Source organism: Lacerta agilis, chromosome 10 (assembly GCF_009819535.1).
Source record: "Lacerta agilis isolate rLacAgi1 chromosome 10, rLacAgi1.pri, whole genome shotgun sequence".
NCBI lineage: Eukaryota > Metazoa > Chordata > Lepidosauria > Squamata > Lacertidae > Lacerta > Lacerta agilis.
Genome location: NC_046321.1, coordinates 64,968,756 through 64,984,467, shown reverse-complemented (window position 1 = coordinate 64,984,467; position 15,712 = coordinate 64,968,756). Strand labels below are relative to the sequence as shown.

General features: G+C 40.2%; 1 protein-coding gene across 1 annotated transcript in view; it reads right to left on the bottom strand.

Moving 5' to 3' along the window:
* Positions 1-15,712, bottom strand: part of CCDC146 (coiled-coil domain containing 146) — a 60,754-nt gene that overhangs the window by 12,301 nt on the left and 32,741 nt on the right. The window contains exons 8-14 of the mRNA XM_033163536.1: positions 12,311-12,538; positions 10,864-11,050; positions 6,776-6,871; positions 4,094-4,264; positions 3,533-3,621; positions 3,262-3,426; positions 2,303-2,527 (exon numbers count right to left, since the gene is read on the bottom strand). Of these exons, the coding sequence (XP_033019427.1) occupies positions 2,303-2,527; positions 3,262-3,426; positions 3,533-3,621; positions 4,094-4,264; positions 6,776-6,871; positions 10,864-11,050; positions 12,311-12,538 (1,161 nt within the window). The remainder of the gene's footprint in view (positions 1-2,302; positions 2,528-3,261; positions 3,427-3,532; positions 3,622-4,093; positions 4,265-6,775; positions 6,872-10,863; positions 11,051-12,310; positions 12,539-15,712) is intronic.

Below are 15,712 nucleotides of genomic sequence, written 5' to 3'. Positions count from 1 at the left end.
AATTTCTATCAAATTTGCCAATTCTGTTATCAACTTATTCCTAATATCCTCCCCCTCTTTTTCCGGGATCCCACGAAATTTTAAATTTGCTGCTTTTTGATTCATTTCCAAAAAAGCAAGACTGTCTAATGTACTTTCTTGTATCTTAGAAAGCTCATCTATCTGTCCTTTCATTTTTTCTCTTTCTCTTTTGTTTTCCTTTATCTCTTTTTGAACTCGCTTTTGTTGCTCTTCCACCACATGTACCTTGTTATGAAGTTCCTTCATTTGCCCAGAGAGATCTGCTGATAATTCTGCCAATTTTTCTCCAATGTTTTTTTCACTTTCTTTAACAGTCTCTTTGACCTCTCTCCTTATTTCCCTTATCTCTGCCAGAATTTTAGCTAGTTCTCCTTCCCCTTCTATATCTGCCTTAGAGGGTCTTCTATCCCCTGGTGTCATCGCTTTTTGAGCTTTATGAGCCATTCTTACTCTTAATTTCCCTTCCTATTTTGCCTTTAATTGGTTTCTGCTGGTTTACCCTGACCTATTTTTCCCTGGGTTGTTAACCACACTGAGTGTCGTTTCACTCCTCCCTCTTCACAGTTAACCTCAGATATCACAAAATTTCAGTTTTTAAATCTCCTTGCCAGTTTTTCAATTTCCTTTAAAGTTTCCTTACATACAACCTCGCAGCCACAACAGCTCAAAATCAAACCCCCCAGGATATAAAGTTCAAATGCTCAAAAGTTCCAGTAGCTTTTTTCCCCCCCTTGCCTTCTCCGCAGATTCGATTATTTCGGCTTGGCTAATATACCTTCTCCAAAGTTCCACTCTTTACTTTCGCCAATTACCGCTGTAAGGAGAAGATGCAAAATAGTCTGCTTTGGCTTTGTTCTTCCCCTCTGGGTTTCGAAGGTATCTTTCCACCCTGCCTTTCTCAGTCGTTTCGTGTTACACGGAAGCAACACTGTTGCAGCAATTTAGAACTTAATTTCCAGTCTCTTAACAGTCACTTTAGCCTTTAAAGTCAAGAGAGCCAGTCTTTGGGTTTGGGAACAGTCTAAATCCAACACTTTATCTCCTTTTTCCCCTGATTTTAAATCGCTCACCTTAGCTCCTTCACACCCCCGGAGCCGTCTCCTCGCACTCTCGCTTCCACAGCTGTTTGAATCAAAAACACTCAGGGCGTTTAAGCCTGTGCGCCATTTTCCGACATCTTCTGAAAGAATCCCCAAAGTTTTCAAAAAAAAAATTAATTCCTTTTCCCGCTCCTTACTGCTCAATTCCACAAACTTCTTTGCCTTGCAGCGGAGCCTGGAATGAATTGTATGTCCCGGAAAGCTTTGCCGCTTCTCCTGAGGAGCTCGAGGCTTCGCTCTGCAGACTAGCGTACTCCCGGCGTTCGCGACTCAATCCTGCGCCTCCCGGACCTTCTCCGCGGTCCGGTGTTTCGCCAGGAGAGTCGCCCCGAACGCTATGGGAATCTCCAGCTCCAGAGATTTCCCTCTCTGGGATTCGAGGCCACGGCGCCTTCGTGAGCCTCTCTGTAGCCTTGCAGGGCTCAGGACATCGCCAGGAGGGTCCGTCCTGCGCTCCTTCCCGGGCTGCGGCAAAACCGGAAGTCCTAACAAGATAATTATTAGCTGTTGATGTATCTCTGCAGCTCTGTCACGTTTTTGAACTTAGATCACATGAGAAAGGTATTCAGTTGCAAATCTCTATTTTGTTGACCTTGGTTCTCAAGCACCGTAGAAAGAAGGATGTGTGATAATGATTCTCTCTAAGAGAACACAGCCTCGGACTGGAATGCAGGCTGTGGGAGAGGAAGAGCTGCTTTCAGATCTAGTTTAGCGTAGTTATGTATTTCTAAGATGCTGTACCTGTGCTTGGACAAGCACATGATATTATGCAACTATTTGGATGTAGTATTATTCTTTTGAGTATCTGTTTTAGAACAAGTTCTGTTAGTAAAGCTTTTGAACCATATTGTTGGAGTGGACAATTTTTATTTCAAGAGTCAGTTTATTAATTACTGTATATTCTGGCGTATAAGACTACTTTTTAATCCAGGAAAATCTTCTCAAAAGTCGGGGGTCAACTTATACGCCAGGTGGAAAATATGCAGTCGAGTATATCTCAAACTCTATATTTTAACTGGAAAAGTTGGGGGTCGTCTTATACGCCCAGTCGTCTTATACGCCGGAAAATACGGTATCTGTTTGCTTCCATATGCACAATATTAATAACCACAATAGAAGTCATCATTAAAATGAAATACTAGCAAACTTACAAAGTGTTTGAAGTTTGCTGTGCTCCCTACCTCTCATTTCGAAGCTGAACGGCCTTTTCATATTTCTTTCGCAACTGAACCATTTCATCCTCGATACGAGTGAGCAAGTTGGTGAGTCTTTCAACGTCCATCAGCTGCTGCTCTCGTTTTTCTTTCATCTCCACAAGTGTTTGGTGAACTTTGCAAACATCACACTGGATGCTTTCTTTGACACAAATGTTACTTGCATGTTTCATTTGGTATTTTTGCAATTTTCTGAATGGAAGGAAAGTAAATGAAGATAAAATGGAGAATGAAACAGAGTTACATTTTTAGATGACCTTAGACAGCAACATCAGTCCTGATTTCTTAAGGTTTACTTATGGAACATATGTGAAAGACTGAAGAACATTATATTAATATTAAGCATTATTATTATTTTCAGTAGTATTTCTCTGAAATTTCTACAAACTCATCTTCCCTATCAATAGACGATTGGGAAATGAAATAAAATATGTAGAAATAAAATAAAACATGTATACTGAATAATAGTCAGCTAAACTTCTGATAGAAGATGAACTGTATTTATTTTGTTTACTTATGGGCCTATACGCAGCATAAAAAACATGAGGTTGAATCCAGACTTAGGCAACTCCCAGACTGTCTGGCTTAGGCAGGAAGGCACAATGCTCACACACGCAATGCCAGGGCATCACAACACTGCCGACCCCAATGGCCTTCGCAAGCCGGCGCTTCTGGCCCTAATTGTTTCCCTACGAAAAAATTCACTGCATGCCATTTGGATGTGTATGGTTTGTGCCTGCAGCACTTAATCCAGCAATCAACACATGCACGTAAGTTTGTTTCTGTATGACTTCAAGAATGAAATAAGGTAACAAATATAAAAATAGAAATGATAAGATTTGCCACATAGTGATAAAATAAAAGCCAGTTCTAGAGCACAACAAGGATGATTGTCCTTCAAATAAATTATTAAGCTGGATGCTCACCTCTCTTTAATCACAGCATTGGTCCTTAAGATTTCCTTATCATTATCTAGCATTTTGACTCTCTCTTTAATTTCATTCGTTTTTTGGCGGGCACAATGCAGAAGGTTTACCAGTTTGTTTCTCTCATGTCGCACAATGTCATACATTTTAGCAAATTCTTGCATTCTACAAACCAAAAATATTACAGGGAAAGATGTTACTTGTTTTAACGCATTAACTATCTCCAGCTATAGAAGGCGCTTCATCAAATCTTTTGCCAAAATTTCCTTACTGTCTCTGAATTGCTTTTTGCTTTTTCATGTGTTCCCTTACTTCAAAGTCTTTTGTTTTTATTTCTGCTTTAACATTATGCAGCCGTACCTGCAACAGAAAGAGTAGTGAACAGACAGGGAATTGGAAGCGTTGCAAAGGCATTTCTGAAAAAAGACATAGACAAAGACTACTCATAAACATGCCATTTCTTCAAAAAGGTCTTTCCCAGCCACAAAGCGTAAACCCCGCTAATAAATAACACCGATTCAAACCAGCAACATCTCTGCAGGAGCAGGCATTGGAAGAAAAATCAACTTACCCAGCTTCACAATGCAGTCCTAATTCTTGTGACGTCCCATGGGATGTGGGTGCAGAAGGGGAAGAAGAATAATTGTATCACAGGTAAATATAGCCTTGCCAGCAGTTTGGATTTGAAAGTGTGTTTTGTGCCATTTCCTAATTCTTAAAGTATTGACGCTAGAAGCGGCAGATAAAAGCTGACGAGCACAGACCCCTAGCAAATCTAGGCAAGTACTAATACTGGATGTATCAAACTAGCCACCTGTTGGATTCCTCTTACCTGGGATTTTAAAAATTCCTTTGATTTTTGCTCCCTCTCATCAGCCTTGATCTGAGTCATACGTATCAAGTTGTCTACTTCCTCTCTGTAGTGTTCCTGGGCCTTAAACAGTTGGTCCTCTTCAGCAATACACTGCTCAAGCATTCGTAATTCAGCATCTGTTGATGTTTTCTAGATTGAAAGCACCAAAGGCCATTTTAGTGTTATGGGGGGTGGGGACATCAGGTGTGGGGCAGGTCTAGAAGCCAACTCCTAGGGGCTGGAGTCCTTTTGGCCCCCCAATAAAATATTTGAGGGGGCTGCCCCCCAAGTTGATGGGCATTGCCATTAAAGAGGTGTGCATGTGCCGTTTTGTGATCAATTATGTGGGACAACGTTTAATTCCCCCCCCCCCCAGTATTTTATTCAAGTTGACAAGTTAGGAAAAGGCATCCCTTGACCAGCCTGATCTCTCTCTTACTCCTGCACGCAGGGGCGTAGCTAGGTAAATTGGTACCCTGGGGCCAAAAATTTTTGTCCCCCCCCAAGGCATGGGAAGATCAGGTGGTACCCGGTGCGGAAAATTTCTTGTCGACCCCCCCCGCCCGCAAAAATGGTTTTACGTTATTTCATATTTTCTTACAAAGGAATAATAACAAGTAATAATAAAAAACCCTTTTATTTATATCCCACCCTCCCCGGCCAAAGTCGAGCTCAGGGTGGCTAACACCAGATACATAACATTGGTAAAAAATCAAACAATAATTAAATTACCTCCTAAAAACCTCTCAAAGTCTAATTAGTTGGCTTTCCACAGGGTTAGGGTTGGGAACAGTAAGTGTTCTCTGAACTGAAATTTCAGCCTTCATGACATAGGAAAGCAGCCAAGTGAACAGCTATTTTGCTGGAGGAGGGTCAAGATATTAACCGATATGCATGAAATTTCATATATAGCTATATAATCCCTAGTATAGTAAGATAAGACCTTCGGAGCAGGCATTTAAAAAAAAATTAAAAAAATTAAAAATTACTAATTTGTCACCCCCTCCATTACGTAACACGGGGCGACCCGCCCCCCTCGCCCCCCCCTTGCTAAGCCTCTGCCTGCACCTGTTCTTCCCTGTCCAGTCCTGACTCTGACTCCAGTCCTGGCTGTCACAGGCTCCCCCAGATGACTGATCCCGTATTACAAGCCTGCCTCCAACCCTACCCCCTTCTCCTAGTGCCCACTCCTCAAGTGTCCAGCCGGTTCTGACAGCTAGTGCAGCTGATCGGTGCTGAGAGGAAGCACCTTTGAAGTCCAATGCATGCTTTCACCACAAACTGGAAAATAGTAGAACAGGTATCTATCTAGACAGTTGGCACCAATTGAGCAATTAATATTGGAAGGATCAGGCTCTGTAAAAGAGCCACCCTGATCTGAAATTCTATCCAATACACCACACTGAATCTCACCTTTGCAACTAGTACAACATTTAACCTAATAACCAGTAAACAGATTATTTTTACAAACAAATGATGCACGGGGAGATGTTTTCAAATCTAGGACTCAACACCGAAAAGCAACAACTACACCTGCCCTATTTGCTATTGTAAGCAGCTATGCCAATTGTAAGCTGGCCCCTTGTACTCCTAAACAGAAATCCAGCCAGCTCTGATAAACTTCATTTTACTCCTATACCCACTCTGGCTAGTATCCTTCTCTAAAGGGTGTTAAGGAAACCATGGCAGTCTGTGTTCTCTTCAAATCTCCTTAGAGATGGGGAAAAATTGCACCGGTCATAGATGTCAATGGAGAAAGCTGCCACTATTCCACCAGTTCAGAGAGGAGATGTTTGGAAATTACATAGGCATAAAATTTACAAACTCCATGCTTATTAATGGTGCAATGCTCCTGTTACTCTGTATTTCATTTTTATAAGTTTTTGTTTTTGTTTTACTACAGCATTGCATTGTAAAGCACTGTGCACTTGCAAGTAAAATGAACTGGATAAAAACTCATCCAAACTCATCCAAATTTAAACTTCTGTACCCACAACACTCCACAGGATGGAAGCAGAGTGGGTGTACGGCTAAAACTGGAGAATTGTTGAAGGTTGCTTGACTAGATTCCTTATGCCTGTATGAAGATTTAACAGAATAAAAGGGATTTAAAAAAAATTGATGGTTTTCCTCTATATCACAAAGATGCCAAAAAGAGATCACTGGATGCTTTCATACAGCTGAAAGAAAAGGAGCCTGATACAATGCCTGAACTACAACTGTTTGTACTGGCATGGCACACACAATGACTACACATACACAACAACATTCTTTTGATGATCACACATTTGGTGCAATGTGACCTCAGCAATGTGTGTACTAAAACATTTTTACCCATTTCATGGCTACTTATGACAGTATTAGAGCTTTTAAACCAGGGGTAGTCGACCTTTTTATACCTAACACCCACTAATGCATCTTTCTTGATGGTAAAATATCCTTACCGCTCACCAGTGCTTGATGGAAGGAGGATTCAGCTTGTGCCGTAGAACCCCCTACTGCCCACCTAGAATCCTCAAACCCCCACTAGTGGGCAGTAGGGACCAGGTTGACAACCCCTGTTTTAAACGGACACAGAGTTTTGCAGGCCTTGTATCTTTAATCTTGTAGAATGGAAAAGAACTAGAAAAACATAAAATATGGGTAATGGTAATAACATACCTCCTGGGCCATATTTCTCTTAATCATTTCGACTTCTCTCTGGAGCTCCCTTCGCCTTTCTAGTTGTGTCCCATCATCTTTTGGAACAGCATCTAGCTAAAAATAGGGAAACATGGCACAGTTAACATATGCAAAAGAAGGAATTGGTGGTATTTTAACATACACAGTACGTAGCATTTTTATTAAACGTTAACTGAATTAAAGATTAAGGCTTAGGAATGTAGGTACACATTCCAACTGCAGAACATGTTTTTTTTTTTTAAGTTTGTTAAATAGCTTGCTAAAGGATAATGCTAGAAAAACAACCATCTCAGCAGTTGATGTAGGCATTATAGCTGCAACCTGGAACCATGTAGACATGTTAAGCTCCGTGGGATTCCATGGGCTCTAAATATCAAGACACACGAGACAAACGCCAACTGATCTGTAATAACCACCTGATTCATAATAATCACTGCTGATGTATGATATATAATGATGATAGGCTGCTATTGTAATCAAACTTAGTCATGCAGATGTGTGTTGGCATAATTTGTACTGTGTTGACTGAAATACCTTTTGACATGGGTTCTAGGTGTCCTAAACATGCCACACTCTTTCTCTGCCTTTTTCTGTATTGTGTATCAGTTTTGGATGCTGATGCCAGACTAGCATTTGCATGTTATAGTGATGCCAACTCACTCATCAACTTGCAACATCACGGCACCAATGGACTCATTGCACCCCATCACTTAAGGCACTTTTAAAAATATGAATGCCCCAAAACGGATTTTTTTGGAACTTGCTATCTGTGAATGCCCATCAGTTTGCATGCACAGAAATATTTACAGATGGGCAATTTTCCTAACAACTTCAGACCGTTAGACAGTTAAGTGAAGCTTTCCAGTATAATTTTAAAATGCCTGGCAGCTCCTGGGTTACTTTACACAACTGAGCGGAAGGCATGATAGAAGAAAATATGGAGGTCTTGTAAAAGCTACTATTTCAACACTCCTCCATTATTCCATGTCCACTGATAATGTTGTGGTTGGTTCTTTTGGCTTAACTGCAGCAAGATTATTATAGCCCAAAATGTTACTGACCCACACAATACACTTTAATCCTGTTGTCTGCCTTGGATTGACACGTTGCTGGGAAAAGGCACAACTGCGCAGTAAGCAGTTTCACAAGGGAATCTGGCATGATGCTCTTGTGAAATAAGTGGTTTGTAGGAAGTGCTTCCGTCACAACCTGTTTCCTGATTCTGTGAATGCTTATTCATACAATACTTCCCACAAGATTACATGCAATTGGGTAGAACATTGCCATAGCATCCAAGGGATTGGCGCGGCTGGGGGGAAGCATTTTCATATGCTTTGTTAGAGTTCCTTTAAAAAAAAACACAACCTAGTGACGCGGTTGTGACAGTAAGAATTAATCAGCAAAGCCGTCAGTTTTGTATAGTTTCCTATATGTTACCCTCACAATAAAGCCTGGCTCTTTCCCCTCTGCATTCCACCCTCTTGGCTTCTCGGTCAAGCTTATGCCAAGCCTCCATAAATATCTGGAGTTATCTGGTTAGACTACATAAAAAGAGTTGTACATTATAACTCTGTTCTTCCAGGCCTAACATATGGATTAACATTTAGAGTGTTTAATGTGCATCAGTCCTTGTTAGCATGGAAAATTTCCTTAGCTTGGCATCTCTAAGGTTTTTAGGTTATTGATTGGCCCATGTCACCAGGGAAGATAGTAACTCTTTTCTCATTTATGTAGGTTTTTCTAACTATTAAACAGTGGACCTCAAGTTTCCTGGGAAGTCCAGGTGCGCACCTCCCCAACATACTTATTGAGAAGTCACAATTTGAAGTAGCAAGCAGTGTGGTGTGGGAGGGAACAGAACATCTCTCTACGCAGGCAGGCACACAAAAGCACACTTGGGCCAGGTGCAGGGCAGACCCTTGACTGAGGACTTCATGGGTCAGGTTGAGTCCCAGGGTATAAAGGGAGGCTCATGCTTCCTTCCAATCTGGTGTGCCTCAGCCTTTAGGAATTTGCATGGTTGCAGCATCAAACTACAGTACAATCTAGGCTGGGTGGAGTGTGTGACACAGTCCGAAACTGTGAAAAGCAGAATCTACAGTACAGATTTCTCTCGAAAAGGAACATATCCTTCCTCTAAATACAGCATTCAGTAACCTTCAAAGGCAAACACAGCCTGATTCTCAGTTACCCTAGTTTTAGTTTTACTGCCATTAGCTTGCTGATTTTTTTAATTTTTAATTTTTTGCTTTTTTGCCATAGCTTGCTGCTACAAATATTTTTGCTTTTTTTTGTCTTCTGTTGCTGTTTGTTATTCTTTAGAATACCAAGCCCTTGGTCGTTGTGGCTGCCTTCATGCTGGAATCCCATGTCACCTGGCAAAAGCTGGATGTGTTAATGATTGTGGTACAGTGGTACCTCGCAAGACGAATGCCTCGCGCAACGAAAAACTCGCTAGATGAAAGGGTTTTGCGGTTTTTTAGGTGATTTGCAAGATGAATTTTTCTATGGTCGTGCTTCGCAAGACGAAAACGTTTTGCGATCCCCCCCCCCCGCACAATGCATTCCTATGGGAAACTGTGCTTCGCAAGACGAAATTTTCGCAATACGAAACGACTCATGGAATGAATTAATTTCGTCTTGCGAGTCACCACTGTATTCCAACACTGTCACAACACTATGCACACACAATCCTTTGTGTAGAAACATTTTCTTTTTTTGTAATTATATTTTTTTCTATAGAGTTACATTTGTGATTCAACAATTATATTCCAAATCGACAAAACTAGTGACTTCTTGCTCACCCACCACCCATGTTTATAACTCAAATTACATACAACTGCGTTTTAAGGTTCTGTTTTATCTGATTTCATCCCCTCTAACATGTTTATTAATATATTTTGCTGTTTTCTTACACTTCAAACCCCGCTGGGATCTTCACATATGGGAAATAACTTTTTATTTAGACTAGAAATGGTTTCCAGAGCTCTTTAAAACATTCTAAATTTGTCTCTTTTATCAGTGCTTGCGGCTGTAGTCACCTACATAAATACCGTTAAGGCTTTCTTTGGGATTTCACTGTCTAGTTTCCCTTACAGGGAGGATTGTGGCCTCTTGGAAAAAGTCACTTTAAATCTTTTATTAATTTCATTATATATCATGTCCCAAAAGGCCTTATGCCTTCCTGCAGGTTCACCACCTATGATAGAATGACCCCTCACAAGCTTTACATTTCCAACATTTGTTTAATACATTTTTGTACATTTGAGCTAGCTTCTTTGGGATTAGATCTATACATCATCTTGTAATAGTTTTCTTTTAGGCCATAACATGCTGTAAATTTCATTCCTGTTTTCCAAAGCTTTCCCCAGGCAGCCATATCTATATTATGTCCAACATTTTAAGCAAATCCATTATTTAAATCCTTTTTTATAGATTTTGTTTAACTGATTATATTGGAACCAGTTACCCACTAAGTTTTGTATTTTGTTGAATTTTTTAAAACTTATATTCATTATCCTGAAAGCTCAACAAATCTCTATATAAAGCCCATTTGGGTTGCATACTTGTTTCTTTATGTGCACAGGCCTCCATTAGTGATAACCATAAGGGAGTCTTATGTTCCAGAAGGCTTTTAGTTCTCCTTCACACCTCCATCAGATTCCTACTTATATAATGATTAAGAAAATCTTTATGTTTATTGACTTTGTCATACCACAGATATGAATGCCATCCATATCTTCTGTCAAATTGTTCCAAGTCTAATAATCTAGTATTTCTTAATGTTATCCACTCTTTTAAGCAAGTTAAACATGCTGCTTCATGATACAGTTTGAAATTAGGTAAGGCCAAACATCCTCTTTCTTTAGCATCTGTTAAATTCTTAAAGTTTATTCTTGGTCTCTTTCCCTGCCAAATAAATATTGTTATGTCTCTTTGCCAATGTTTAAAACAGGTAACCGAATTAATTACTGGCACAATCTGAAAGAGAAAACAGCATTGTGGAAACATTTTCAAGCTAATTTTAACCAGGAAAAATATCTCTAATCAATCTTATTCATACAAACCTCTAATTGGATTCTTTCATGATAGGATCTGATTTGCTCCAAGCCCTCCTGAGCTATCTTCAATTGCATCTCCATCTTTTTAAAATTTCTGAAATCTTTCTCTCTCTCCCTTTGCATCCGACTCAAAGTGTCTTGCAGTTTTTGCTTTGTCGTAATACAGTTACGAGAACCCATTTCTAAGATAGCCCTACAGAAGTGTACAGAAAGGAAACAAAATGTACAAAAGGAAGGAAAAGTAAAACTGGGCAAGGAATAGGTATAAACAAAACCACTGAATTCCTGTAATTTATAATGCTGTGATTTGTTTTGTTATTTTTTTTTTTTGCAAAAAGAGTTTTTTAAACTCTTGCGAGCTGCCCTGAGTGCATCTTGATGTAACATTTATAGGAATAAACCAAAATACAGTTAGGAACAGTGGGAGTAAAAACTATTGTTGGGCAGTAGTCAAAATATGAAACCAGCAATCACTTTCAAGGACACTGATTCAACTTTACCAGCGTTACAGCATTTTTTGTTCCACAAAAGAAGCTATATCAGTCTGTGGCAACAAAACCAAAAGCCTTATGGAGATTAATGTTTTCCAGCCTTATGGAGACCAATGTTTTCCAACCATGCCACATGATCCTTTGGGATTCCTAAGGAGTTTCTCAATGAGAAGATCATCCATGGCAGACAGGCTACCTGAAAGGCAACTTGCCCATCATTGCCACTTTTTCTTTGCAATGTGGCGCATTGTAGAGCATATTACCAGTTTTCCAAGAATGTCAGCTAAGCCCCCACAGACCTAGTCACTACTCTATATTTACTTAGAGTTATCTACCTATATTTACTTAGGTATCTGAAGAAGTGTGCATGCACACGAAAGCTCATACCAAGAACAAACTCAGTTGGTCTCTAAGGTGCTACTGGAAAGAATTTTTGATTTTGTTTTTACTTAGAGTTTGTAGCCTAGAAACAGTCTTGAAATCCTCTGCAACACAGAGGGATTCTATAGTAGATCTGCAATGGGAAACTGTTTCCTGAAGGTATTAAGTTTGAAAATCACTGGGCTAGAGCCCACTTCACCAGGTGCACGGAATAATTTAGAAAATTGGTAGGTTCATCTCACCATATTCACCAATTTGTTTGACCATATTATCATCTGACAAAGAAGCTGATTGGCTGATTTATGTCATTGAGAAGTTTCTGAAGATCCACAGGGCTCCCTGTAGCTGCTTGTTACAGCAATAAGCTGGAAAAACAGCATTAGCTCCCTTTTTGTTTCCAGGCCAAATTCAAAGATGCGGGATATGATATTTAAAACAATGTACAGTTTAGTACTGGAATATCTGAACAGCAGTCTTCTCCCATATACACATCTTGGAAACACAACCTAGCAACCCAGTGGAATTTAGCTAGCAAAAACAGGTGGTGAAAGACAAATTCCTCCTGTGAATGCAAAACTTACCTTTCTGCTATGGCACTTCCTTCATTCTCTTTGTTCAGTTCATGCATTTTAGTAAGAGAGAGAAATTCTCGCTCCTTGCTTTCCAGCAAAGCTTTTTTCCCATCCACCTCTTTCATCACATCATCCTTTTCTTCTAGTGCCTCGTCATTTTTAGCCTCTATTTTTCTTAAGGACACAAATATATCTCGTGCTTCTTCCTGCATTGTCTTTTTCCTTTTCTCCGTTTCTCTGGAGACAATTGCAGGTGTTTATATTAGTAACAAAATAGGTCTCTGCTCACATCCTGTCATTATACCTGTTGCACTCCAGTAAAAACACAATACAAATTAACGGAAAACTTAGACCCAAATTCCTATTCCGAACCATGAGACCATGTTGAAGCAATTAAAGGTCCATAATGCACTGCCTGCTTTCATATGATGGGGAGGGGGGAAGGGAGTAGTAAATATTCCAAATAAATAAACATATACAGTATAACTAACAGAGAGCTGGTCTAAAATTTCTAGTGGATCTGGTGACAGAACAGTAATGAGACTTGGGTAGACCTGTCTCTGAGAATCTAGTTCTAGGAATATCCCTGTGCTGTTTTTCACTGGACAGACCTGGTGTTCATCTACAGACAGACCTGGCATCCATATTGTGTCTTTCCACCCTCAGCTGAAACCTTAAGTGTTTTTTTTCTGGACCCCTTAAGCCTTTAATTAATTGCACTGCTACTACAATTAACTTAACAGGCCTGTTTAGGGAAGTTTTTAAATGACTAATGTTTTAATGTATATTTAATCTCCTGTTGGAGCCGCCCAGAGTGGCTGGGGAAACCCAGCCAGATGGGCAGGGTATAAGTAATAAATAATAATAATAATAATAATAATAATAACAATAATAACAATAATCATAGAATCATAGAGTTGGAAGAAACCACAAGGGCCATCCAGTCCAACCCCCTGCCAAGCAGGAAACACCATCAAAGCATTCCTGACAGATGGCTGTCAAGCCTCTGCTATAATAACAACAGCAGCTACATTCATTCACTAAAAAAAATCCCCAGGATAAACACTAGACTACATTTCAGGGTTGGCATTACATTACTCTAACTTTCACTCTTGAAAACGGAAATAACCCTGTGTTACTGTTTAGAGCCTGTGTAATCCATGCTCTCTCAGACACAGACCCTGCAATAACTGCATTGACAGGGCAACTTCTTTAATTTTTACAAGCTCAGTTATAATTTTGGGAGGTACACAATAATATCTGAGTTAGAAAGATCCAAAAAGTCCCAATTCTGCTGCAACCTTTTGGGTTTTTTTTTTTTTTTAACTTTTGCCTAATCATAACTACACTAAAATCACAGGTGCCTGAATTGTTTTCTATGGGGCAATGAGCACTTCGCCAGGGAAAGCTTTAAAATGAGCCTAGTTCATTCTGTAGAAAAGAGGTGTGTCACTCTAGACTTCTCATTGTCTGAGAGGTTAGATTTGTTTTCATAAATGTCGATCAATGTTGTGATGTCATTCATTGGCTAGAAACACTGAAAGGTGGGAGCAGGCTAGTTTCTTCCAAAACAAATTAACAGAATAGTGCCTCCACATCTGCCATCATATATTAGTTTCCACAAGGGCTAGAGATGTAACTGTTTTTTAAACAAATACTAGGAATCCGCAGACTATACCTAACCAAGACACTCCGTGTGCCTGCTTCCCACAGATGCTCATGTCTACCTCACAAGTGTCCCTTGGAAGTCTGAACAGCTCCATGTTGTTACTCATCTGTGCTCTGATAAATTCAGGAGCAAAGTCTCGATGGCCTTACATTTTCAACCCAGGTGTTGATAAAACACTTACGCTTTCAATCCAATTGATTACTTTTTTACCATGAAAAGATGTACCGAATATGGCAGGTGGAAATGGTTTTTTTATTATTCAATAAGATCTCAGCTCCTTCTCCCTTTTACTCAGCAGCACACACAACACTATTGTCCACATGATTAAGAAAAGTTATACATTCCAAGGCTCATTTAGTTCAATTCCTGCAATGCAAAAATCTGAGCTAAAGCATCCATGACAGATGGCCATCCAATCTCTGCTTTAAAATCTCCAAGGAAGGAGAGTCCTCTCACAAGGGAGACTGCTGCACTGTCAAACAGCTCTTACTGTCAGAAAGTTTTTCCTGCTGTTTAGTTGGAATCTCCTTTCTCGAAACTTGAAGCCATGGGTTCAAGTCCTACCCTCCAGAGCAGGAGAAAACAAGTTTGCTCCATCTTCCTTTGATGTTGTAGTTGACAGCATACGTTTAGATGGCTGTGCATCGGTTTAGCTTTACAGGACCCTGAGGAACTTTTGTCCATCTCAAAAGCTCTGATGGAGACCCACAGAATACTAGCCTCTAAGGGCTTTGAAGCTTGAAAAGCTAATGGCAACAAGGGCCAAAGACGTATAAAGTAGCAGGAAAATAAATGCAATCTCAAATAATCATGTCCCTGAAATATCAGAATTCTATGTTATTTCTGTAGCTTTTAAGAGTATGATTTAAAGTTGTTCACCATCTAACTGTAGAGTCACAACGTAATAACAGCACCAGATTAAAACAAGCCATGCCTTCAGAAAAAGAAAAAAGAAACATTTTCCATAGCAGCAGGAGGCAGTAATGCAGCACAGCCTCGCTATATAGGTGCTTGTAGTGAGCACCCATGTAATATATTACATTATCAATTTGATGGAGATGAATATCTCTGCTATCACTAAAACAAGAGCTTCAGTCTAGGGCAGGTATGAGGAACCTGTGGCCATCTAGAGATTGTTGGGTTGGAATACCCATCATACGAAACCACTGGCCATGCTGGCAGGGAAGAAGAAGAAGAGTTTGGATTTGATATCCCGCTTTATCACTACCCAAAGGAGTCTCAAAGCGGCTAACAATCTCCTTTCCCTTCCTCCCCCACAACAAACACTGTGAGGTGAGTGGGGCTGAGAGACTTCAAAGAAGTGTGACTAGCCCAAGGTCACCCAGCAGCTGCATGTGGAGGAGCAGGGACGCGAACCCAGTTCACCAGATTACAAGTCCACTGCTCTTAACCACCACACAACGCTGGGACTAATGGGAGTTAAGGTCCAACAATAGCTGAAGGGTCACATGTTCCCCATTGCCTATGATTTTGTCAGGATTGGATTATGAATGTTGTGGAAGCCAGAAGAAGAGGACCCAGTTCAACAAACCAATGTGAAAGATGGGAAGAACCTACCGCTGTGTAACCACAGCATCACAAACATGATGTCATGCTTGTCACACCAGCAAACAGACCAACACAAATATTTAGGATCACGTTAAGTGCCAGGTGGCTTAAATTCAAGCAAACAGCAGTGGGCTTAATAGGACTGTCCTCTGGGCTGCTAGCAATATGGGCTC